The following is a 26,348-nucleotide window of genomic DNA, read 5'->3' on the forward strand; positions in this document are numbered from 1 at the left end:
TAAATAATCATAGATAATGCAGATAAGAAGAAAATAACATGATTAAAAGAGTTTTACAAGACGGACAATTCAATAAGATAGATGGAGTAACACAATACATTAAAATAAAAAAATGAATCTGTAACAAAGCAAACATGACACTGGTGACAGGAAACATCTGTCTTGTCAACCATCCCTGGGCTGGCCACAGCCTCGCATCCCCGCCGCCAGCCCGGGGAGTCCCGTGCGCTCCATTGCTCCAGTGGGTGTCGGAGCATCCGCCTCAGGAGCGGGTGGCTCTGTTCTGCCACCAGGCTGGGCTATTTTTTTGCGGGGGGAGGGATTTTGCATTGGCTTTAAGTCTGTGTACTTGGAAAAAAAAGTTAAAGGTGCCACGTAGGATGGCGCTGCCTGGGAAGAGCGAAATGACTGAACAAATTGGAATCCATTTTTCTGTAAGTTGTTCCCAATAATTGGACCTGATGATTGGGGAAAGGGTTTTGCATGTGAGCGGTGAGAGTCTGGTTGGCTGCAAACAGTTTTTTTTGCTGGTCTCTGGCTCTTATCTTCCATCCAATTTTGATTTTGCTGCCTGTGATTATTCCTCCCCTGGATTTTGAGGAAGGTGCCAAGCTTCCTTTGGCCGAGGTTTGTGTAGAGTTTTAGATTTGGCGACGGTGGGGAGATAAGAAAGGAAAAAATGTGTGGCAGGAGGTAGAAGCACCATCCCTCTCCTGTCTGACATTTCTAGGCTTCACACAGTTTCATAAATGAATTTTACATTCTTTTACTGAAATTCACTGTCTGCATTACTTCAACTTGATTTTCCTCTTGAACCTTAACCAAAACGGGATGCGTGGAAGTCCGAAGTGGGCTTTTCTTGTCCCTTTACGCTTTGCCCACTGTCCAGCTCTGTAAGCCAGTGCCAAATTAACAGTGACCAGTTCATTCGAGGAGCACAAACTGTGTGTTCCTATGACCTCTGGATCCAAGATGCTTTTAGAAATACAAACTTTAAAAGCAGATTGGTTTTGTATTTCCCCATGATGTCCCTTATTTATATACACCGATTATTTTTTTTTTTTTTTTCCCCCCCCTTCCCCAGCAGGTGATAACTACCAGGGAGGAGGAAAAGATCTCAGAGAAAGCGGGTGGAGGCAGGTGATGGCTTTCAGAGATGCTGGTCTCCTGTGGTAGTCCTGGTCCCTGTGGCGGTGGGAGGGACGGGGAGGCGTGTGTGCTCTGCTGGCTTGGCCAGGGGATGCAGGAGGTGCGGAGCCATTTTTCAGGCTGCCCTGTCATTCCTGCTTGGGAACCTGACACACGGGCCCGCTTTCTTGCATGTGTTGTTTTTGAGGAGGGAGGGAGGTGACTGAGTGGCCAGCCCCTTGACAGGGCAGTTTTAAAACATTCATAAAACTTTTATTGGGCTGCCACCCTTCCAGATAAATATTTATTGAGTTTATGGGCTTATTTTAAGGATTGAAGCTTAATAGCAGCTTTGTAGCCCTATCTGTCCCCAAAATAGCCTTTTGGCAGACCACATCTCTGGAGGCTGCCATGCTTTTCTAGGTCTTTGGAGTTTCTTCATTGCTAAATTATTACCCTTTTGCTTCCTTCCAGCTTTGTATGACTAAATGGGACCAACTGTTAAATGAGTCTTTCCCCTTCCCCCAGCCTTGCTGAGAGCTGAAAGCTGATCTAAGTGTGTACCGTATTTGGTCATCATGAAAAGGAGAAAGACTGCAGTAATTATAAATTTATTTCCTTTTTTAAATTGGGTTTGTTAGACCTGTTTTATTCTTGTGCTCATTATCAGTCTTCTCTTAACGTTGCATGTGATCTTAAGATGATACAGGCTGGTGGCATTTCAGACATGCACTGGCATTTTCTCAATGTGCTTCCACAAATATAAAAGCTTTACAGCGCGTCTCAGCATTCAGTGGTGAAACCAGTGGGCTCGCAGCCAAGGCGATACAAAGGAATGCTGGATGTAGTGTTCGGAGGAAGATGGAGCTGCAGTTTGAGCATCCACGCCTTTTGATTTCACTGTGGTGTGTCCAAAGAGGTTTAATGAATTTCAGCGCTGGCTTTTGCTCAACACTGACCCAAGACGACGTGTGCATTTTGGCTGCTCTTGGGAGAGCTGTGTATGATCCTTGTGTGTTCCAGGTCCTGAAAAGTGAATGTTTTTAGCACCTGGAACACTCCTTCATGTTCCTGGCTCTTTGTATCCCAGTGCAGTTGCTGATCTCCCCTCTTTTCCTACCAGACACAGTTGTAGTATCTAGAAGGAAAGTGTATGATTTTGGTTTTTTATTTGGTCAGTTGTACATTATGACACTACCTTTGATCACTGGTTTCTGAAGAGCAAACTTCTGTCATATGGGATTGTAGATGGTGTCCTTTGTCTCATCCCAAGTTTTTTAGGGAAGGGTACACAAAGCGCAGGAACCCCTTTTTCGGTATGTGTGAGTCCTGGTCCCTCGGACATAGAAGAGACATGGGGCAGGAAGCAACTTAGAGGTTGGATTCAGAGGTTCTTGTGAAAGACTAGACTGTAGAAGTGACAAAGAAAATATAGGAGCTTCAGGACAACCAAAGAGACTGGAATAAACTTTAACTCCTTTAACAGGGTCGCTTGGTCCTGACAGATTTTAAAAACAACCAACCGTGCTTGCTTTATTTTGGGTGAGGCTGACAAATCTTACATAGTTGGGGAACTCCCCTTTCCAGACCAGTCACGGTTCAGCAATACATTTCCTGGTTTGTTTTTTTTTGTTGGGGTTTTTTTTTTTTTCCCCTAAAAATAGAAATATCTGTTTTGGTACAAAACAATACCCTGAGACTTTGTTTCCATATTTCCATGACTTTTGTTTTTTTTTATGTCAGCACGTCTTGGGGCTTGTGCTAAAAATGGAACTGATGTAATAATCATGGCTTTCCCGAGATCTAGATCCTCGCTTCTCTTAATTTGTTGCTTATATGAGGAATCTATTTACTTTCGCAGGACTGTTTTTCTGTAAATGTTACACTGATAATTAAAGAAAAAAAACACGGGAGTGACAAAAGTAATGTGTTTGATGTAAGAATGAATTCAAACAGCTCCGATGCTTTAAATAACTAGCCACAATCTGTGTCTATCTCAATACAGGGTAAAAAAAGGCATGGCGCTTTGCAGAAGGCCGTTGAGCTCTGGCAGTGTATGCATTATATGCAGGGTTCTTGTCTGGCATGATTCTGGGAAAAGCTGGATAGTTTGAAGTTTTGTACATTGATATGTGATTTTTATTGCTATATTCATTATGTAAGTATGAGTATAATGGATAGTAACTGTCTCAAGTCCTTTCCCCTGACATTTTGTAGTCGTAATCCTGCTGCTAGTGCCTGGAAGTAGATGGAGTTTATTCTTTTTCCCCAGTGAAGGAAGGTATTACCTGTGTTCCAAAGACATGGAGCAGAGATCTAGAGAGATTAAGTTGCCAGCAGGTGTATGGCAGTGCGGTGAAGAGGTCTCTGGAGTTTTTGTCATCGCTGGTATAAGGCCATCTCCTGGAGCTTTTGCAGCACGTTTGACTTTTAGGTTAGTTATCACGTCAGCTGACAGCCTGGTGTCATTGACTGTTGATTTTTTTTTTTTAATTTTTCTTTTTTTTGTTAAATTTCTTGTCATAGTGATGTGTTTTGATCCATTCTAGGTTGGGGATTAATTTTCAGAAGAAAACTAGTGGTTACCTAATTCATAATAGTTGTAAAACAGTCTGGTAAGGTAACTAAAAATGTACTTTCAGGAAATAGCCCATATTAGATAAAAATGTTCCCTGGATGATCTAATAATTCTCATTAATTTCTAGTATCTTATAGTTGTAAGGACATAAAAAGATCAAGTTTTTAGCAAATACATCTTATAAGTGTTCTCACTCTTTCTGGTGGCTTCTGATCATGTTGTGACAGGACTTTTCCCATCTCAAAGCACTTGATACACATCAGTGTTCCCGCCACAGCAAGATAATGTAACTGGCAAAGTTACACCAGCCGTTCTTCGTTGTCCTTGGTGACACTTGATCTCTGGCTGTATAAAGTGAGGGTACCACCTTATAGAACTGTGCTAAGGAAGATGTTCTGTTGACTCTGTCCTTTCTTTCTGGCTTGTAATGCAATGGTAGTAGCAGCTGTTGGCCTGTCATGTCCCATTTTGTATTAAACCTTTTTTCAGTTAATTTTTAAAGAAAAGAAAAGCTAGTGGCAGGATTTTATCCATCTTGTGAACAATTTTGGAGAAAAATATTGGAATAGTGAATGTACCTGTACCAGAGATTCTTACAGACTCTTTCCCAAAATAGCAGACGAAAGGTAGAAAATTTCTCTCTCAATCTACATTGTCAAAGAAATGGATGCAGTTAGCTATTAATGACTTTCTCAATATACTGTAGGCCAAAAAATAGCTATAATGATGTGCAGGTAAATTGGTAGTAGACATCATTCTTAATTTTCTAAAAAAAATATAAAGAACTTAGAGAGTTGTTTGTTTTGGGTTTTTTTACCAGCAACCTTGGAAGACCCACAGCCTAGAAAAGTTGAGAGATACTTCTCTCTCTTATTTGACTTTCAACTCTGTGTCTATGTTTTCCTTTGTTGTGGTTTAAATTTTGCATTGATCAAAAGTTTAATGCTTCTTAAGGATGTAATTTACCTTCAACATGGTGCTTCTCGCTGGTATAGGGATGGATCAAGCACTGTGGTTCTGATGGGAAAATATGAACTGCAGACATGAGTTCATGCTCTGGAAGCAGAAATAGTGAAACAATTAACAAATACGGCTTTAGGGGGAAAAATACACTCCTCAAGTTTTGTTGTAAAATAATTAGCCTTCTGTGGTAGGCATGGAGACCACAGAAAAAGGGCAGGAGCTGCTCAGTTGCCTGTGATTTGACTTAAAGTTTATGACCTTGAGTAATGTGCCCGCTCAACAGCACTTAACAAAAGCATATTTGATGGAATGTTAAACTCCTGAATTACATTTCCACGAAAAGCCTTTTTTTTAAATTTGTAAAATCAGAAATAAATCAAGATCTTCAAACCTCAGTGCAGTTGTTTAAAGATGAAGTTAAAAGGAACAGACTGTTCCATCAACAAGGACACTTTGTAAACTGAAGAAAAGCTACGTATTATTTTTTCAGATTAAAAAAGGGCTGTGTATTTCAAGGTATTGTATAAAGAATTATAGCCCCATTTTTAAGTGGGGAAGCTGAGACAGAGATGAAATAATACCATGAACTGAAAGAAGCCAAACAAGCAAAACTCGTAGGTTTGAGTTTTGATTTCCAATGCAAATGTCCATCCATTAGTGCTATAATAACTTGAGAACAAGTGGTATTACAGTTTTGGGGCAGTACTTGTTCCTCTGTTTTCCCTGCTATGAGCAACAGTTATTGGTTCAATTGTATTCTCGTTTCAACCATTGAATGTCTAGAATTACACCCAATTTATTCTTACAAAGCAGGTAGAATCCAGTTTACTTGTGGGAGAATAAATGTGCTGTCCCTGCTACACGCAGCAAGCGCTGGTATCCCGTGCACACAGAGCTGTCAGACTGGGGGCTTGCGTGGTATCGGGGAGTCTGTTCCTCTCTCTTTTATTGCTCAGTGAGTTTTGTTTGATTTGTCTGCTTCAGTAATACATTGGAACTATTATTTATTACTTTGGTGTTGTTTTTTTTTAAAGCAGTTGGGTATTACTGTGCTGAAACCAAAATAGGAAGCATTTTCTTTGACTGTTGCACTAGATGTTACAATTGCTGTATAACAATGAAAATACAATTTTTGTTCTCTTCGAGGGCTTTTACCCTTATTTTTCACCTTTTAGGGGATGAGATCTGATGCTAATGCGACGTATGAAACATTTCTGTTGAAAACTAGAAATTTCTCTAGAAAGCTGGGTAGGTTTTTAGGTCACAAGAAAGTTTGAAATGAACAATGGCTCTGAACATTAACATTTCACTTAATGTCCCTGGAACTTTTGAAGAGAGACTTGCATTTTTGGCATTGGTCAAGTAGTCTGGTCTTCATAGAACTTGCCGTCTGTAGTGTCTTTGTGCTAAGTGTTTTCCCTGGGGCACCATCTTATGTTTTAATTCACAGTTTCAGTTGCTGATGTATGGGCTCTTCTGTTAAATAATTTTTGTTTTTTATGCCATTATGCCTACATACTTCACTTGATTTGTATTGCATTCAAAGTGCTTTCCCCCTGTTGTGTTTGGAACTGGTTTGTAATGGAGTTACTGCTGTGTAATCCTGACTGAAAGTTCCAACTTTATCAACAAACACAAAGTGCTTGTTCTGTTTGAAAATTTGTGTTTTCTACTCATCACGAACTATTTATCCGTTATGTGTGCTGGGTTTTATCGTTTAAATAAAACAAACCACTTTTTCATACATGCTGCACATTAGGAATTATTAAAGATTCACTGGTATGTGGAGCACTTACTGCTGTGAACACAACTGAAGAGCTTCTGTAAACAATTGATTCAAGATTTCAAAATAATACAAGTGCTGAGAAAACTATTGCAGTCAACTATACTGTCACATTTCTGTGGATTAATGAGTTGCTGTTTGTTATCTCAGTGATAGCGACTGTCTGAATGCTCAAACCTCATCACAAATGTGCTATAAATTCATAACCTTACATCTCTCTTCAAATCCCAGTGAAGATGTTCTGTCGTGCATATGATGTGCTGAGGAGTATATTTGCGGTTACCGAAGCTCAGCTGATAGGCACTAACTTGCTTCTGTATCTGAGCTGTAAAATGACAAATGGTTGAAAAATATATCCTTTGTGCCAAGATCAGGGATTTCTGCCTGCAATTGTAGAGTGCTTTAGAGCAATTCAGGAAAGTATTCAGATGTCAGCTGGAGACTACATTAAGTCTTCTGAGCTCTGACTGTTCCACCAGTCTGTGACTATGCTTTTGTCACTGGTACTCATAAACTTACTGCGTGCTCAGATGTTCCCAGGCTCCTCGTGCTTTCCGGTTTTCCTGCCTCTCTCACTTCACCCCTATTTCACTTACGTTTTCAGTTCACTGCGTCTGTGATGAAAAACACTATGAATGTGAAGATAATTCTCTGGCCCTTGTACCCATTACTCAGGTGTACCTGTGGTAGGCGTGTTAGTGACATTAATCTGGTCAAACTTGCAGTTTGGTTGTTGCACTTCCTATGAAGCATTTTGAACCTATTCTATCTAAATAGGTAGTATTGCAATTAAGAAATGATCTCATTAATGTGTGCTTTGAGATTATGCCAAAAAAAAAATCCAGAAACTGACTGAATTTTGAAGTGCAGACTGGCCATGTTTGGCTTGGGAAGGCTGAACGCTGATGCAGTGTACATCACTGATGTATTCTGGATAATGTTTTGGTATTTAAAAATATGCAATATGTTCTGCTTGCAAAACCATACACGTAAACACTCGCACACTGTGTATATTGTGGCTGCACATCTTCAGCTTGTGTGGTATGATGTACACACTCATGTGCACGCCCACACACTAAACCTTTGCAGGTCAAAAAGTGAGGATAAACTTTTGAACCCAGCTGCTTCCAAATTAAGTACATGTGCAGGGACCACCAGAGCTGGGGTTACCGTATTCCAGAAGAGTGCCGGACACTGACACCCACATATTGTACTGCGGGAGACTTCTTGTTCTTCCCTTAGAGCCTGAAGGATGATGCCTTGAAAACACACTGTCCTCTTTGCCCTTTCTTTGTCACCAGAAAGGACAGGCAGCAGTTTGGTGACTTCTCCCTTCGTTATGGAAATGGGACTGATACAGTAATCAGGATGCTACATATGGAGCTTTTTAAATTACTGCTCTTCAGTCTTTTGTTAGCCTTCATTATTCCTGAAGATTTTTTTTCAAGTCATAAAAATGACATTTTTAATATGCAGAATTAAAAAAAAGGCAATATGAAGAATACGTTTTTGTCAATAAGCTTTTACCTTTAAAACCAGTTATCTTAGTTTCTGCTCTAGGTATTTTAATTGAAGATTAACTACTGTTAAAGAGTATACAAATTTAGGTAGTATATATTTGGAGTAGTAAAATAGGACTGAATAAAAGGTGGGAATAGAGTGGCCTGTCCATTATAATGTTAGATTGCAGAGCACAAACTAACCTTCATTAAAGTCAGCAGAGTCGACCCAGAGGTTCTTCTAATGTTAAGGCTTTTTTTTTTTTTTGTTCCAGTGAAATTCAGTAAAAGTACACTTTGCAGTTGAGCTGCAAGTCGAGCAGGTCTCATCTGGGTGCTTGTTTTATTTTTGCTGTCTTTTTTTAATAAAATACTGTTAGGTGGAAGACACAATGCATGTAAATATGAAACAAAATCCTAAAACTAATTGCTATATGTTTCCCGCTTCTGACTTACTGCAGAAATGATCTCGGTGTGCTCCTTGCTGACTATCTTTTTGCCCAGCACAGGAGCCGGGGCTGGTTCGTTCCTCTCTGCAAACCGGTCGTTATTCTTGCTCCTGGAGCAGGGCTCGGGTACCACACAGGTGGTCTGAAGTGTGTGCGTTTTAAGACGTGGAGGCTGATTTGTTTGTTTGTTTGAGAGGGAGTTGAAGATGCTGCTTCATTCTAACCACCCGCGTGTCTCTTGGGCAAACTACCTGGTTTCTTTCCAAAGAGTTAGGCTCTTATCTTCTCCATAGTATTCCGTATTTCTTCCAAATGATAAAAGAACAGCTGTCCTGAGGAAAATCTTGTTAAGGCTTATTATTTAAACCTATTTGGAAGGGAGTGCATCTGGTAGATTTTGTGAAGACACTGATTTTTCTTTCTCCTCAGAGTTCTTACAGGAGTTTGAATTTCAGCAGCCTAAGTATTGCTGTAAACTTACTGTAGATCCGAAGCCTTGATGAACTGCTTGTAAAACACACGCTTTTATCCCTAATCATTAGAGTTCCCTAATAGTCAGGGATTGCAGGATTGCAACATGTGGGATGAGGGAATGCTGCTGCTTCCGTTTTTATCTGTGAAGGCTGACATGGCTTAACGAAGCAGGGTGATGGGGTTGGCACATTAACCTGCACTGAGAGGTGCTTCCTCCTGTGGTACCCAAGGGCTCTGTGTCGCGCTGCCGGGCACCTACTTCAGCCTTTGAAAGGAGAATGTGACTTAATGTTACAGCACGCTGCAGACTTCCTCCTCCTCCGTGTCTGCTGGCAAGGAAGGAACCTGGATAAGATAGGACCTCAGGCTTCACTGAAGGTGGTGTAATAGTCTCTATGTCACTAGCTTTGCGCAGGCAAAATGGTTATCGGCTTGGGCTGTGCCTTTATCCGTGACGCTTTCCCAGTCCTTCCTTCCCTTTTCTTGGGATTTTTTTTTGATTGTTCTTGCTGTTTTCTCCCTCTGTGTAAGGAGGGAGGGTTTGAACCACAGATTTGCCATGATTTTACTGCAAAATCAGTAACAGCTGTTGGAATTGTAAATGGCTTCTTGGTTGCAGCCGCAGAACCTGCAGTTGATCAGCTCTGCCCTGAGCAATAAGTGGAGACATGGGGACCACTGAGACTAACTAGAGAGTAAGGGTGGAGGGAATGAAAACCCTGAGGCAGGGGTCTAAACAGAGAACACAGGCACAGATGGGTATTGGAAGGGACATTTTGTTTCCTTTTATTGGTTGCCTTTTTAGGTGCTGTGAAGTGCAAAGCTGAGTGGAGCAGTATCATAATGCGAGTGATGGGAGCTGGGAAGAAGATGCAGAAGAGGTTTCAGGGGAAACATGATTTGTGTGTGAATTTGTTTTATCTTTAATTCCCTCATCTTCAAAAATCCAGTATTCCAGCAAAACCCGGCCATGCTTTGGGTAGGGTCACTCACAAGCCATTTAGGTTGATAGGCTGAGCTATGTTTCTGTGTTGTCTTTGAGTCAGCTACGATATCATAAACATTGATATGTTAGTACAAAGCAAATGTTTAACAATTATTTGTCAAGAAAAAACAAATCTTGAGATGTGAGAACTGCTTCTGAAATGGACTGTACTAGAACCGAAACTCAATGAAATCAACAGTCATCACACAAGATGCTGCCTTTGTGGTTTCAGTAGAGGGGCTAATTTATTTTTAATTTGTTTGTGTGTTTTGGCTGGTCATGTTACGTTTTCTGTAATCTAATTTTCCCCTCCTTCAGTGCTGCCTTTTGCTGCACTCCCTGGAAACACCAAATTTATTTGTGGGGGTTGGATTTTTTTACAATCCAAGTCAAAGTGAGTCGGAAATGTGCGGTAGCTCTTCAATGCAGGTCATTGGCCCGCAGAGCTGGGTTGACTGCCTGACGCCCCGAAATACTGCTGTGAACCTTTTCCCTCCCACCACTGGATTCGGACCCAGACACTCGGACAGATTGGCATTGGTAGTGGGAATTGTGTACGTCAGGTCGCTGTAATGAGTTTTCTTCCAGCCACCTGGCATCAGGACACTTGGTATTAATTTCCGCATCTGAGCCTTGCGAATCGCCTACATCTTATTCCTAAACAATATCAGCACCTGGAAATTTCAGAAAGATGAAGAGAGTCTTTTTTGGGGATGGCTCAGGAAAGCTAATCTCCTTCAGCCTTAAATATGATCTGCTTTCCATGGACTTGGACAGAGGCTGTACCTGCATTTTCCAATACTTTATTTCAGTAGGTTTTAGAACAGTCTGTGCCCCAGGAAGAGTGTAATGAGGAAGGAAACCCAGCCCTTGGGTGCTTGCCTAGAAAAATGGAAGTATCGCTGTGGCATGGATAGAGGTATTAAGTTCTTAATCTGTGCGAGGTCTGTGTCACTGTATCTCTGCAACTTGTGCTATCTCGGTTAAAGTCTGACTTAGTATGTCTGCCCCTTTCTGTAAACATACGAAGGTTTGACTGTGTTCAGCTCTGTCAGTGTTGCTGTTTATTTGGAGCCTGAGTACTGTAAAACAATTATTAGAAAATATTAGCTTTGTATTCAAAGGTTTATTTCTGGTCTTTGTGATTACTGAAAAAAAGCATGAAGAAGTTGAACTGAAAGTCTTAGTATTGAAAGGGGGAACATAAGTCATGCCTTTAAAAATAATGCTGATGTTTATTTGAAATGTCTTTATTTGGAGGGTGGGCTGACGACTTTTTGTATTTTTTGAGATTAATGGTATTGAAGCAGTTTACAGGAAGAGTTTCCATTCTGCAAATCTTTCCTCCCTTTCCCAATGTCCAAAGTCAGTGGTTAATTCACTTCTACAAGAATGTTTTAAAATAGCAGTAGTTAAATAATATAAAGAATCAGTTAAGGCTCAGTGGTGCTCAACGAGCATGTGCCGAATGGGGAAAAGCATAGTGTCTTAATTAAAAGAAATGCAGGGAACTTAATTATTGCAAAGTATTTTTTTCACTGCTAGAGGATTTGTGGGTGACTAAGAAATGTATAGACTTGAGTTTTTTATTTTTTAAATAAAAAACAGATACATGTCTTCATCTATTGCTGGCTTGTTGACTCGATTTACTTGGATGGAATTTTTCAACATTTAAAACAAATTAAAATTCATGAATCATTTGTGCTTAAAGGCACAAGCTTTCATAGATAGAGCAGTTAAGACTTCTAACTGGTTACATACATAAACACTGTTTTGGATACGTAAATTTTGTACTTGCTCCCTTAAAAAAATGCAGATAAAAGTTTTAATAGGTGGGATACAGTAGGCGTTACCTGTTATAAGATAATTATTATGTTTGAATAGCTGCCTGTTTTAGCACTGCTTTGTCTCTCTCTACTGTTTCCTGCAAAAGGAGCGATTAGTTTGCAGGACAGATGTGAAGAAAACACGATGCTCTTGCAGAGGGCGACGACATGGTTTGTAAAGCTGTTTTGTGCCGCCTTTGACACAGTCTGCGATTTCTTGGTACTTGTTGAGAGAGGTTTTTCAGTTTTACTGTAGTGATCCATGTGCGTTCTTAAACTCTCAGGTTTTGGCGCTTCTGCGGTGTGAGCCTGTTCAGGAGGGGGAGGCGTCGTTTCACCCAGGGTGCACAGATTAAGATCAGCATTGTTTTACTCTATGGTAAATGCAGCATGTGAATTTTTTTAAATTGTGCTAATTATTGTAGCCAGTCGATTGCTGGTACAGCTAAGCGAGCTTTTTCACAAGCATTTTGTAAATGCGGCAGGCTTTATCGTGAGGTTTTAATATGAGCTTTCCTGAAATTTGCTTAAAAATGTGACTCAGGGAAGGTAGGTGAGCAGTCAGAGGATGTCGACAGAAAATCATTTCAGATGAAAACGTATGTTCTTTTTCAAATACATGATTTCATGGATGTTCCAAATTGTTTGATGCAGTTCAGGATTCATTTAGGAAGCTCGTTTCTCCACTGCTGTAGTACCCACGCACCCAGTGACTGCAGCACAGCTCTGGGCACTGCGGTGGCGTCCACAGCAGTGCCAGCTGTGGCTTCCTTGTTTCTTCTCTGGCTTTCTTTGCAGAGAAAAACGGGGAGCAAGGTGAGGGGTTTGTTGCTATATGCGTGCATGTGTATTGCTGAGAACTAAAGAAGTTGCATTGGAACATAAAATTGTTCAGTTGAAAAAAAGTAAAGTGCTTCCCAACTTGTCTAGCAAAGCAAGAATATGCTCTTTTGGATATTCCTTGCTAAGGCTGATTGGTACCATAATGGACTTTCAGTGAAAGTTGTGTTCATTTTTTGCAGATGGCATTTTTTAAGAACACTGGAATTGTGGAGGGTGAGTTTTGTTCCATGGGCCAGATAATTAATGTTTGATGCTTAACCAGACTGAGCATCCTGTAACTATAACTGGAAAAAACAGTGCCTGCAAAACCAAACCAGTCTTGTCCCTTGGGTGGCCTCTTCTGTACTTTTTACTGCATGACCCTCGCTTTTCTCCTGCAGCCTGCCTCCCATTTGACTGAGATCCACCTATGAATGACATTTCAGTCTGGGAACCTCACCCAGGAGCGCATACCCCATGAAGCTGCTGCATCTGTGGGTGTTTGTGTGCTCCATTGCAATCTTCACCGATTTCAGTGTGTGCTGTTGGTCTTGGCAGCCTGTGAAATACATTGGGAGGGAAACACGCTTTGGAACCGTGAACCTGAAGAGCCATTTTAGGGAAGAAGTATATGAATAATAATGGACAAAGAACTGGCAAACATTTGAATTTGTCTTGGTAAAACAAAATTATACAAATTTCCAGCATTTTTTTTTTTTTGTAAAAAAACATAGAGAAGGAATTTATAAGGTTATTAAAAGACTAAAAACTTCATAGTAGCCCCAGCATCCTCATACTATGTCTTTTCTTCCACCTCCCACAACATTTTATTTCCCTTGTAATAATTAGTTTGAACTTTCCTCTGTTTCTGTGGATCAAGTAATTTTCATACAACTTCAGGATTTTTTTATATGCTTTAAATCTTTCTTCTAAATAATGTTTTTTTATAACAAAAAAAGCCATGAATACATTATAATTTCAATTTTCATGGTGTGTGAAAGATTTCTGCACTAGGTCTTTATTGTTTTTGAAGAATTCATCACCCTAGTTAAGAAGCTTAATATAAATTAAAGAAGGTATTAAGGAACATTAAGACATCAAAATGTGGAGCGTTCTTTTCCTTTCGATTGCTCCAAATGCAAACAAGTTGAATAAAATGCAATCAAAGGGCCTGTTTGGAGAACATTGAGTGGCTTTACAGCTGTGCTGTAGAGAACCTCTGGTAAGAGCATAATTCAAATAAAAAGGCCTTTCTTTCCTCCTCCTAATTCTCTTTGTTGTGGTGACAACAGAGTACAAGCCCGATAAAAATTTAATCACCTTATCTTTTTAAAGCAAATTGCATATTTGTTTACACACAATATACATAACATAAAAAAGAAAAAGCTGCTATCCAATCCCCCTCCCCCTTCTAATCGCATTAAAGGCCCTTGCCTAGAAGTTTTTTTTTTTTTTAAATTAAATGTTTTATTCTTTATGCTGAAGTCCCATTGTTCAGGATTGCTTTATAAAGGCAGCCCAGGGGAAGATGAATATCGCCAAACTTAAACTCTGGACCAGCGCTGAGCAGCAGATGCCTGGGATACGTCAGCGGAGTTGGTCCAGCTTAACTGGCTTCTGTGGTGCCTACTCCACATCAAGAGTTGGAGGCGAGATGGGAGGATTACAGACAGGCCTGGGGATCTAGCACTTTGATTTGAAGCGGCTTTGTAATGAGTTGCCTTTGATTGTGTGTCAGATCTGCTAACCTGAACTTTCCCGCATTGTACGCATTTCTGAAAGGCTGCTGTGGGGGAGATTGCGCATTGGTACTGGTTTTGTTGTTGTCTTTTCACTGGGCTGATGGAAATTTTAGTCCCTTGTGCTGAATTCAAAACATGTTTTCAGTTGTTTCTGCTCACCTTAGTGCACAGAGCATGAGCATTGTTTGTTTTGTTTATTTACCATTTTGTAGGTACTGGGATACTGACAAAAACTCAATCAAAAGTATCTTCTGGCCCGTTGCTGAGTGGCTGTGGCCTGAGAACTCCCTTGCTGGATATAAATTTAGTCCCAATGGGATATTCTACAGGTTCTAAAATTATGAAAGATCCTATGCTTAGTGGTTCCTTGATCTGTTTCTTCATGTCTAGCTGTCCACTTTGGGACATTTTTATGAACTTCTGTCCCTCATGATTTGAGGATTTAATCAGCAAGGACCACCACTGCAGTAAAATATGTAAAAGTCTGTCCTGTACAGCAGTCGTCATAGTCTCTCCCAAATCTTGCTCATCGCATTGATGTCTGCATGTTTCCTTCTCTCCCTTCCTGGGAGAGTACTTCTTAGAGGTCCAGTGAAAATAATTGTGATTTTAAGTCACTATTCTGTCTTTGACTGTTTTGAATGGTCTTGGATGTTTCACGCTGACCTGCCTGTAGTTTTTCTATTGTTGAATTGTAACGAGAGCCTGTCCATGTTCCCAGGCTTCCAACTGCATTGCATATATTTGTATTAATAATTTGATGTCCTTATTAGTTCCATTGTTTTTTTCACAGTTGCTCCTGTGGTGTGCTGGGCGTTTTCCATGGGCTCAGTTTTTGCTTCAGGGAGCTTGAAGCACATGCAGGTCAAAAGCACAGCAGCAATAGGTTAAGCATAACCAGCTCTATCTTTGCATTCCTTCTTCCCAGGAGAGTTGCTTCTCCCCGCCGCTGTGCTGGGAGAATGAGTATAGCGCTCGGGCACGAACTCAATGACCGCATGGACCTTGAGTGGCCATCAAGTGAAAACAGAGTTTATGAATAATTGCTGGTATGATACATCAGCTGGCATAACTGCAGCCTGGCTAATGTACTGAAGGCACATATAGAGCTCACGCAGAAATTAATTTGAAGATCCTTTCCTTTAGGCTAACGGGACAATGTTGGATTTGAAGGCAAAAAGATTACCATAGTGGTTGTCTTGTACCTCTGCAAGTTGATCCATTGTATTGTGGGTACATTTAATTTATGTAGCCTTGACCTTAAAGCTCATCTCTGGCATACGGAAACAAAAAGTTGTGTAGAGCATACAAGTCACAGTTGTCTTCCAGGAGTGCAAAGTATAAAGTTGCCTTCTTTAGGAGAGTTGCCCGAGAGGGCTTAGCCAACAAATGCTTGTGGCACAAACATAACGGCAGCTGAAACATAAGTTGGCCTTAACACAAGGTCAAGTTTGGTGCTTTCAATCTATTTTATACTGCAGTACGGCCAACTAGCCAAGAAATGAAGATCTCAAGCATGTCACTTCATTTCAGAGCTGTTATTAGGGGCTTAAGGGTATGTTGGGTTTGGGTGCATTTTGGAAAACCCGCTGTGCGAACTGCAAATGCCCTTCTAAAGTGTGTGTAGGTTTGTGTAGACCACTTAAAGAGATGGTTGCAGAGCAATGGTACGATACGCAGTAGGGATTTGTGAAGTGCAGATGGCTGTCCTGCTGCATGGCTTCAGATGACATTTGTCCATTGTATCCATTTGTATCTGGTGTTCAATTAGTAGTATTTTTTTTTTTTTGCCAAAAAAGGGTTAAAATGTGGTTATGCTGTGTAAATTTGGATAATATATTCTGATCATGTTGCTGGAAATTGAGAAGTATAAAACTGAGTGGCACACTCTCAATGCCGTGTGGTATGCTGGGTGTCCTCAGTGTAGATGACAAGTGTAGGACTGAGAGGAGCAGAAGGGGTAGGCAAGGCATGTATTGGGAAGTATGGCATCGATACCCATTCAGCAGCCGGTAGATTTGATGCGGTCCTGGAGCCTGTGCTCCATTTAGCAATACGAAAAATATCAGACTGAAAAATCAAGACGCTGACTTCATGCGCAGGGTATGGCAGACTAATTAAAGAAAAAAATGTGTACCAATTGAGCCTATAAAACTCTTCCTGACCTTGAGAAAGCTCCCGGAGAGCTGTGGGAAACTCCAATCTGTCCCCTCTGAACTTTTTTGTGTTGTTGTTTAAATATAGTAACTGCTTTTTTAATTAAAAAGAAAAATTAGATGGCATTTCAAATTGTGTCCATGGTGCCTTGGGGACCTATTACAGTACAAATTACCCTATACTATTTAGCGAGGTCTTGTTTACTATTGTGTGAAGCGAGGGTTACCAGTGTAAGGATGTGGGACAAGAAGGGCCCTTCTTTGAAAGTCTGGCTCTGCACATGAAAGTGACGCCAGCAATTGGAAGCAATTTGTGGAATTGTTTGATTATATTAATTATGGCACCAGCAAACAGTGCTTGGGAAACAGTTTTGTTTTCTTGCATTCTTTCTTGATTGCTTGCAGCAAAAGCCAAGATACAAAATGTGCCTTTAAGGACTGCCGGAGAGTGCAGCTCAAGCCATTGTGTAGAATTGGCACCGAGCTTGAAAGGGTTGTGTCCGGCTTGATGCGAGAGTTCCAAATACAGCTTCGGCCTGAACTTCACCTAGGTCAGCCTCTTGAATTAAAACAGCTTCTGTCTTCTTCATCAAGGAAGATTAGCTCTTTCCCCGCTAAGCAGGAGCCCATAATGAAATCCATGTTATTTCCAGTAGTACTACCTCCTATAATAATGTCTTTCAGTCCAAAAGCTTGTATAAACTTAACAAATTGACACACAAGACTCAATTCAGTTCACCACTGAACTGCAGCCTTCTCTGATGTGGTACGGGGCAGCTGTTCCTCAATTTATGGGAAAATGTTTTAGTAGTTACGGATTTCCAAACAGAGTCTACCAAGCCGAGACAGCGGGAATTACTCTGCTGATGGAGGCTGGCTGTCACAGCATTTGGTCAGGACATGGGGCAGTCCACTTCTGCTCAAAGTGGCTGTAAGACATTTTTTTCTGGTCTCTGTCATCAAGCAATGAGTTGTGGAGATTTTGCATAGATCACAAGTGCCACGCTAAGGCAGTAGTGTAATTCTCATTTGGAAGGAAGGAGTCTACTTCGTGGTCTCCTTGGTGGTTGATTGCTCTCCCTGGCCAACTTCATGCTGTAGTCCTACTAATAGTCAAGAGCCGGCCAAAGTGATAATAGCAGATCTTGTACCAGTCAGAAGAGAAAAATGAATCTACTCTAGAGTTTGAAACTCCAGCAGAATATTTGAGAGGGCTGACAAGGGATGTGGGAAAAAGGTGGTGTGAATTCAAAATAGAATTACCGGAGAATTGTTGAAGGGATTTACATAAGTAAAATTCATTGCCTGATCTGTGAAAGTAATTGAAGCTCAAATCCTGAGCTCCTGAGGGTAGCAAGGAAAGGAGTATCCCTTGTTTCTTGAGTGAATCTCTGGTCAACTATTACATCGGAATTGTCTGGGTAATCATATTATGCTTGTTATCATGGTGATGAACACCTAGGAGCAGCGTAGATTGGCTCCCATAGGAGCACTGTGCTTTAAATCTTTCGGCTGGAAAGGTTGGTAGGTGTTGACACCTTGACCCTGATGTCAGGTAGAGAATTCCTACCCGATCCCAGGCTCTAGTTAGCTCAGGACACAGTCTTCATCCCTGCTCTTTCTGAAGCACCATATGTTAGTGACAGGTAGATGGGATGCCAAGTTAGATAGACCAGCAGTCTCCTGATGGCCAGTCATCTGGTCTACTACTTGTGGTGTGGCAAATCTGGCGTTCCTGTTACAGCATTTATGGGCAGAGTAACATAGTACTTTTGTTCTCAGGAGGCTTACAATGTTTTTTCCTGATCAGCTCAGGGTGTTTTTGCTGGGATATTGAAGGAGAAAAATGACCGCCTTTGCTTGAATAAAATCAAAAGGTAGGATTTTGGATATCTTTAGCAGAGGAGAAGAGCAGCAGGATTGCTACCTAGTAGCTTAATGTAAAGAGTTTGAGCAACAGGATGTTACATTTTCTGTTATTCTTGTCCTTTCTGACTGTAGAAATGACTGTAACAGGTGGGACTGGGCAAACTCATCCTCTCATTTTGGGATGCTTCTGCGCTTTGTTTAAATCAAAACCCTAGAATGTTACTTTAGGGATAATCGCGTGAGCTTTTCATGTTTTTAGGGCACAGATTAATGATAACTTTTTTTGTAAAGAACTGCTGATGTGTTTTGGGACAAGTTGGAGACCAAATGTGCGCTTGCTGGTGCATTGTGGGGCTCTGAGAGCTGACACTGACATTTCTCTTAATTTTGCTGGAAACCAATGATAAATTAATTGTTCTTGGTTTAAAATTGATCAGAACCTGAAACAGTTAAGAGTGCTGTATTTGAACTTTGTACCCCTCTTTGAACATAGGTAAATATGTTTTTTTAAGTCTAAGTCATAAGTTAATTTATTTTACATCTTGGATGAATATACATAGCTGTTGCAAGAAAAAAATCTAATTAGTTTTATAATTTTATTAAAGTACTGAATTGTAGAGTTCTGCAGTACTGGTGAAAAGTTTTTCTTTCCTTGCAATGGTCCATCATTGCAGTAAGCAGAGGGAGAGAATGGTCTTTGTCCACTCCTAAGCACAGCCCCTCTGCACCGGGCTGTGGCGTGGATGTCTCCATCCAGGGCTCCAATTATTCCTGATTTTCAGGTCAACCGGCTTTTGTACTCTCTGTTAGTAGGGGGCTTGATGCAGGCACACACTCCTTAACTGTGTAATGAGGGTTCAGGCTCTGAGGGTTCAATTTAAGGAAATCCTGAAATTGTGAAAAACAGCTGTTACGAATAATCCATTGTGAGTGAGGATTATCCCCAACCCCTTGCCTCTTTCAAGTTTTTTGCTCTTTTCTTTCCTTCGCTCAGGAAAAAAGAAAAATGTCTGCCTGTCATATTAAAAGGTTATGTTTGCCTCAAAAATTATTTCCAACATCAAATACGCTATGTTAACATGGTCTCTGATGTTCAGTCAATTTTTAACATTTGAATGTTGACAGGAAGCAAAAAATTGCAGGTAGTTGAGTCTTCTACCTGCAGCGTTCAAAGGAAGCAAATAGGATATTTTGTTTACAGAAGGGAAAAACAAAGTTCAGTTTCCCACTGAATCTCTGCTCACAAACTCCGGAATGGAATGGGAGGTTTGGAGATAGTATCAGCAGGTCAAGAATAGTCTAGAAATTTCTTAATATTGAGTGCAGAAAGGAATGTTTTCTATTCTAGTGAGAGCTACTGGTGTAGCCTCAGTGTGTTTTCTCCAAACGCGATAGTAAGAACCCAGGGCCAGTGCTTTCCCAGTAAACTATGGCAAGTACCATTGAAGGTAGCTCATGTATTACGTTTGCTGATTTTTCTATTGTATGTTTAATTTTGACCTGAAAGCAAAGTTGTCGTGAATCGGGAGACTTGAAATTTTTTGACATGATTTTTTTTTCCCCTGTTACAATTTTTAATGCTGTAAGAAAACTGCGTAATCATCCATGCAAACGCCTTCATGTTCATCGATGCTAGCTGGGATAGTTAGCAGTAGAATTTTCATTTTTTTTTTAATTTTTTTTTTTTTTTGCAAGTGTGCCTACAAGAAGGGAGTTGTTGAAGTTCAGCAAAATAAATTATTCTCCTTGGCTGTGCTGGGGAGCATGCCCTGCACCTATATTATTACACCTGTTTTCAATGATGTGTTTATCAGTTGCTTAAAAAATTACTCCCGTCTCTGGCTGGGCTACAAGGAGATACTGCGTTATCTTGCTTCTCATCTACAATGTGTCTGGCATTCAGTCTTTAAAATCTTCCATTCAAGCACAATGTTTCATTAGCTTTGAAGGAGGCAGGACCATTCCTAAATATTGAAGAGATCTGTGGAAATAGAAATATGGAGGTGGGAAATTTGAAAAATAAAGTTGAAAAAGGAAAAAGAGGTATAAAACTCCTGAAGAGCAGAATAGCAAGTGGAATTGGGAGTTGAGGAAGGAGCTGGACTTTAGGAGAAAGAGCAGAGACTGTCCTCGGAGACCTTTTCAGGGAGCAGAAGACTAATAAGTAATGGAAAAAAAAAAAAAAAAAAGAAACAACAATGATAACAGGATGCTGATAAGGAATGACAATATTAAGTGAAGGAGGATGTGAAGTGAGGAAGTTATGTAAAAGGTAAGGTAGGATCCAAGCGTACAGGCAACAGTTGAAATAAAAATGTTTACGGGGGAAAAAGCACAGCGGTGCTCCTTCATCCTGCTGTTGGAATAGCAAAAGGAATTAGAAGAGCCGATACTGTATCAGTTTCATCCTCCTTCCAGCTGAAGTATTAGTAGAAACAAGGCACAAGTAAACTATGCTGGTTATGGGCATTTCTATGCCTTGTGTTTGTTGTGATTTCTCTGCTGGCGGCACTCTCCAGCGGCCGGGTACCGAGACTGTCCCCGGGCCTGGGTCAGCGGCGGGTGTTTGTCAGGAGGCTTTGTTCAGTCCCTGTTACAGGGAGCCCTGGTGACCATAGGGAGAAAATGAAGCCTTAAAATTTGTCTAGATATGAGTGTCTTCACTGGGGGAGGGGGAGAGGGGCAACGACAAAACTTATTTCCTATATTTTTATTATTTTTATATTATACATAGGAAGTGGTCCGGTGTGCTACAGTGTGAAATTTCCATATGAAGTTTTGCATGTTTCTATGCAAATTTCTTGCATGAGTAATTGTAAAACTCCAGGCTGCAATGCATTTTACTACATAAGATACTGCAGATCACCAAGAAGCTAGTTTTTATTTGTGAAAAATTATCCTTTATTTTGTGCATGTGAAACTGTTCTCAGACTTGGAAAATACTTTTCCTGATGAGATATCGCTTTTCATTTGAATTTGAAAATTCACATTTGTTTTTTTTTGCATTTATAAATGACTCAGTTTGTATTAAATCAGAGACTATACTGAGACAAAGGATATTCTGTTAACAATCCATATTCTTATTTGTTAATAATTAACAGTAGACAAAAAGAATTAAGTGGATTAAACTATTTTACAACTAGATTTTCATACCTAACCTGGGTTAGTTGATGCTATGAGTACATTTTACATAAGACGTGTCTGGGCACTTCTTTTTACGGTTATGATGGGTGAGAATGAATTTGCTAAGCTTTCAGATATCTTATGTTCCTCTGAGGACTGCCCATTAATAATATTAATATATAGGTATTTCCCACTGTTGTATGCAAGGCATTTCTTAGAACTTTGAAGCTAAAGTCTTTTTTTAACACATGGACCTTTTCAATTTAATCCATTAGCAACTTGGCAAAATAAAGTAATTGTCCAACAGAGGAAGAAAAAAAAAAATCTATTAACATTTGCTACAAATCCGAGTAGTACAGGCAGCACTTAATTAATGGAACAGATTTCTCACTATGTATTCAAGCTAACATGGCTATTGTTCAGGAGAGATTAGACCCTTAATGTAAGTAAGTTAAACTAGACCTCCATCTAAAAATATCCGTCATTTCAGCTATTAAAGGTCTGATGTCTTCTTCGGTGACAGATATATTTCCCTTCATTTCCTTGGTTTTGTAAAATGTAAAGTATGCATTGTGTGTAACGCGAGAAATCCGCGGAGGTAGATGAAACCCCGATTGTGCCTCCCCGCCTGTCTCTCCCTGCCTGCTCCTTTGTGCTACTCCCTATCACGGAGCCTCTTCGGCCCTTAGACCTCCTGGCACCAGTGCAGAAAAACAGAAAATGCCATTTGTTAGGGTACGATGCCAGCCACCTAATCTGTTTGCAGAATGAGGGCCGTGGGATCTGATTAGGTAATTTAGATACCTCGTGAATTTAATAATACCTGAGCTGCCTTTGGCTGTCAGCCCATCCTTTCACTGGTAGGAACTACCACGTTCTTCCATTTCTTCTGTAAACTTCTTACCCGTAATACTGTATTTGAATCTAGATAGGTGTTAAGGGCTGCAGGTGAGGTATATCTTTACTCCTTCCTATGTGGAAGTTAGCGATAGGGTGGAGGAGGTGAGATTACTGGGGAAAACGTATTTATAACTGAGCGCAGTTCCGTGTGCGGTGTATCCTTTTCTCTTGAAAATTTCCAAACATGAGATTTTTTTTTTGTTTAAACACCTTTAAGATGATGTACCAGGTTTCAGATGTGTACATCTGGACAGTCCGAGTGCTCGCTGATATTTCTGGCAGGTTTTGAAGCTCGGTTTATCCAAAGTGGTTATTCCGTCCCCGTGGCCGTGAGTTTCTCCGGTTGCTGCTCCGGGGGCAGCAGCTGCCCTGCCCGGGGGCATCACCCCCTGCAGGCAGGGGCTGGCTGGGGCACCTCGCTTCCCATACCCACAAGCAAAAATTTTAGCTACAGTTTTAATGCCACATCTCCTCCCTTCCTCTCTCCTTTCCGCCAATTAGCATTTTTTTTGGAAATTAGTCTCGCGCAGTCTACTAACATAAATAGAAGCGTTTTAGGATTTGTTTGCTTTAATTAATTTAAAGTGTGTCTTTCTGAGAGGATTTAGTTAAACATCTTTCTTAAACAGTAATGTGCCAGTAACAGCAACATTAGTAATAGTGATAAGACCAAGAAAGGGAAACGAACTAGAAAGCAAAATGAAATGTTTCTTTGTCCAAAATATAAATGGTCTTCCCAGGAAAGTGGAGGCAACCCTGTTCAGGGACACTTACAATTAGTTTGGTCAAAATGGTAGAAAAAAAATAGAATATGAAATAAATTCTGCAAAGGTAGAGAGTGGGACTGCATGAAATCACTCTTCTTGCTGTTTTTGTTTTCCCTTTTTTGACTGTTGCTTTTTTTTTTTTCTAGCAGCATCCAAGATGTTCTCGCAGCTTTCCAAATAGGAAATAAGTTGCTTTCCATGTAATGATAAATTATTTTTCATAATGAAGATGGAGTGATTGTAAAGCTAATGATATTAATAGGATTTATATGAAAGCATCCAATTAAAAAATTGAAACAGCTGCATCAAACATGACTATACAATGTAATAAAACCATATAAATATGTGGTCTGGCCACACCATATTATCTAGTTAGATTAATTGAACCTTACACGTGCGAAGATAGTCATTATTAGACTTCTCAACCGTCAAGGAAAAACAGTCTCAATTATTCTCCCAATGAAATAATAATTGGGTTTTTTTGTATTCTGCCATCTGAAAAGAGAAAACAGCTGCTGCTGTGACTGTGAAGTACAAGATCTTGCAGAAGTACACAAAGTTGATTCTGCTTGATGCTGGCCTTCTGCAGCCTTAGTCTAGATAGTGACTTAGTTCGTGCTATACAAAATGCGTTGCTTTTCTCTTCCTTTGTGTTCTTGCATTATTATTTTATTTTTTTTTCAAAGAAGCAGGACCCCTCCATCTCCAAAAGCCTCCCTGTGGCTGCGCTGCAGGGCGTTTGGGCTGTTTCATGCCCCCTGGTTAGGAAACGGCAAATGGGTAGTTTCCTGGTTTTCCTTTAGTATTTCCTCACGCCTTCCCTTCCCATTGCCCTGCGGTGGGGATGCCGCCTGGAACAATTTGCTACCTGACAGGGCAAGAGGGGACGGTGGGCTCTGGTGCCATGTCCTCTCTAGATGTGTCTGCGCGGGAGCAAATCACCTGTGGTTGTAGACCGCCTGTCTCCAGCAAATCATAAGCATCTCAATCTTTTTGTCAGGCTGTGATACAAGAATCCGCATCTGAATTTCAATATGGGGGGAGAGAAGCTGATTAAGTGTTTGAGATAAGGTTATGTGACACCACAGGTTAAAAATACCTGAACTGAATTTGGCCAAATGCCTGAGAACCACATTGTAGCGTGTCCGGGTGGCGCTGAATAAGCTTCCAAGGAGTTTGCTGTCTTCAGCTTTAAGAAAACAATTCTTCGGGAGTGGTCTTTTAGGAGCTGCATCTCTCTTGTTTTACAGTGTGTCTTTGGTATCTTGCATTTCTTATCTAAAATGTCACCAATGTGTCAAGTTAAAAGAAAATATAAAAGTGTAATAAACCTCAGCCATTTAGGAAGAAAAGGACAAATATTTTTGTTTGGCACAAGTGTCTGCAGAAAGACTTAAATTAGATCCCCAGAATCCTACACAGGTTAATTCTAATTCCCCTAAAAAGTGACAGTTGAAATCCTTAACAAATACTGTGTTTTAGCCAAAAAACCCCAACCAAACAAAAAACCCCAAACACACACAAAACTGTAATTTGTTAAAACCTAAGTGTGGTTCTGGGAGGTCTGGGAAATAGGCTAAAGACATTCAAGAACCTTCTACCTCTTAGCACTCTATATTAAATTTTAGTATTTTACCAGTTGTTGTTTTTCGTTCTTGACTTGTTTTTTTATAAATATTCTTAGTGATGAGAAGAAACTTTGGGAGATGCGTATAAATAATAGGAAAGGTCTGCTGAGTGAAGGGCTTAGACCAGGCAAGTTGGTCTGGCTTGTTTAAATTTTTGTCTGTAGTTAGTACTTTAAAAGCTGTAGAAGGATACAGCCAGGACGCTGCACTGACTTTGGGGCATCACTTTTGTGAACTATGTTTGAAGGCAGAAATGGGACTTTCCTAATACATCTGACTTTTTTAGTTTCTTTGGTTGGTTTCAGAAGTAAACTTGCCTGCCTATTTTTTTCCCAATTATACTGAAATGTGACGTTGAGCACCTTTGTCATGTGTGTTCTTGTTTTTTACAGATGGGCTGAAGCCAGATACCAAGATGCTTCTTACTGTTGCCTCCAAGAAGAAATCCAAGGCGGGGAAGGGGGATGCAACCAAAGAGGACGAAAGCAGCAAGAATGATTCAGCCCAACCTGTTACCATCTCTCTTCTCTTTAAAAGATACGTCTTTGACACGCAGAAGAAAATGATTCAGTCCTGAGAAACCGAGAGGTCTCTGGTCGCACCTGGGAGACCAGACACTGAAATGAATTCAGGTGGACTGTGTTTCTTGTCTGAACACATTAGACCTGTTCCTTCCTCACAAACAGAGCCTGGAAGCTCCTGCTGACTATGTGCTCCCTCCCAAAATCTCCACAGTCTGGTTTTGTTCTGTTAGAATCTGCTTATTTTGTTGTCTTTGCAATGTGAATCTTTACAGCCTCTCAGAGAATGTCACCTGCCAGATGAGCGCACTTGGAGTGTGTTCTAATAGTGGTGTTTTTCTGGATAACTGTTTTGAAGTTCCTCTTGATTTAAAAGTTTGCCACCAATATTAATGTAAATCTAGTCAAGATGTGAATTTCATGCGACCCGCAAAGTGAAGCTGATTAGTCTGGGTTTACTTCCCCGAGCAAAGCGGGGGACAAAAAGCACATGATATAATAGGTAAAACCTAAAATGGATGTTTCACGTTCCTTCAGCTGCAACTATGTAAGATGCTATCTGAGAGATGGTATGGATCTTTTTTATAAATAAGATTTATATCTAGAAATGTTTTTCATATTAAACATAATGATGCGTGTAACTGAGAGTCTTAATTGTTCTGTTTGCTGTTCCAAAGGTTCAGAACCTATCCTCGGTGACGTTTTATATAGCTTTTCTGAATTTCCTGCCTGTTCAGTGAATCCTACTCCAGAATTGTTTTCTTTTTTTGTAACCAAAATGTCTTTTGTGTGTGAAAGAAAAAGTTGCCTCTGGAAATAGTCAAGGGCTTTATTTCATTAAAATAATGATAGAAGATTGCAGCATAAGCCTTGTAAAATAAATATCTCCAAGATGCTTTAGAAACCATTAGTTGTTTAATAGGGATTTCATGGCTGCTTTAGTTCTTCCTCTCAGTCTCATGTCCTAGGCACAAAAAGGAGAACACTGGTAAAATCCCTTCTTTGTTATTTACAAAGCATAGGGCATCTTAATATGAAAACTAATAATAATTCCACAGGTACGAAAGCTGCATTCCGGAACAGAAATTGGACTCAGGCTTGGCAGTGTGGAAAACATTATTTCCTACCTTTTGAA

The 26,348-nt window shown here is 40.3% G+C and overlaps 1 protein-coding gene across 2 annotated transcripts in view; it reads left to right on the forward strand.

The window, feature by feature from the left end:
- Positions 1-26,073, forward strand: part of EEFSEC (eukaryotic elongation factor, selenocysteine-tRNA specific) — a 126,962-nt gene extending 100,889 nt beyond the window's left edge. Inside the window, exon 7 of one of the 2 annotated variants that reach the window (XM_074152014.1) lies at positions 25,085-26,073. In XM_074152014.1, the coding sequence (XP_074008115.1) occupies positions 25,085-25,269 (185 nt within the window). In that variant the 3' untranslated portion in view covers positions 25,270-26,073. The remainder of the gene's footprint in view (positions 1-25,084) is intronic. The other variant, XM_074152015.1, reaches the window with a different exon arrangement.
- Positions 26,074-26,348: the final 275 nt, after the last annotated feature.

This window comes from Numenius arquata, chromosome 8 (genome assembly GCF_964106895.1).
Source record: "Numenius arquata chromosome 8, bNumArq3.hap1.1, whole genome shotgun sequence".
In the NCBI taxonomy this organism is placed as follows: Eukaryota; Metazoa; Chordata; class Aves; order Charadriiformes; family Scolopacidae; genus Numenius; species Numenius arquata.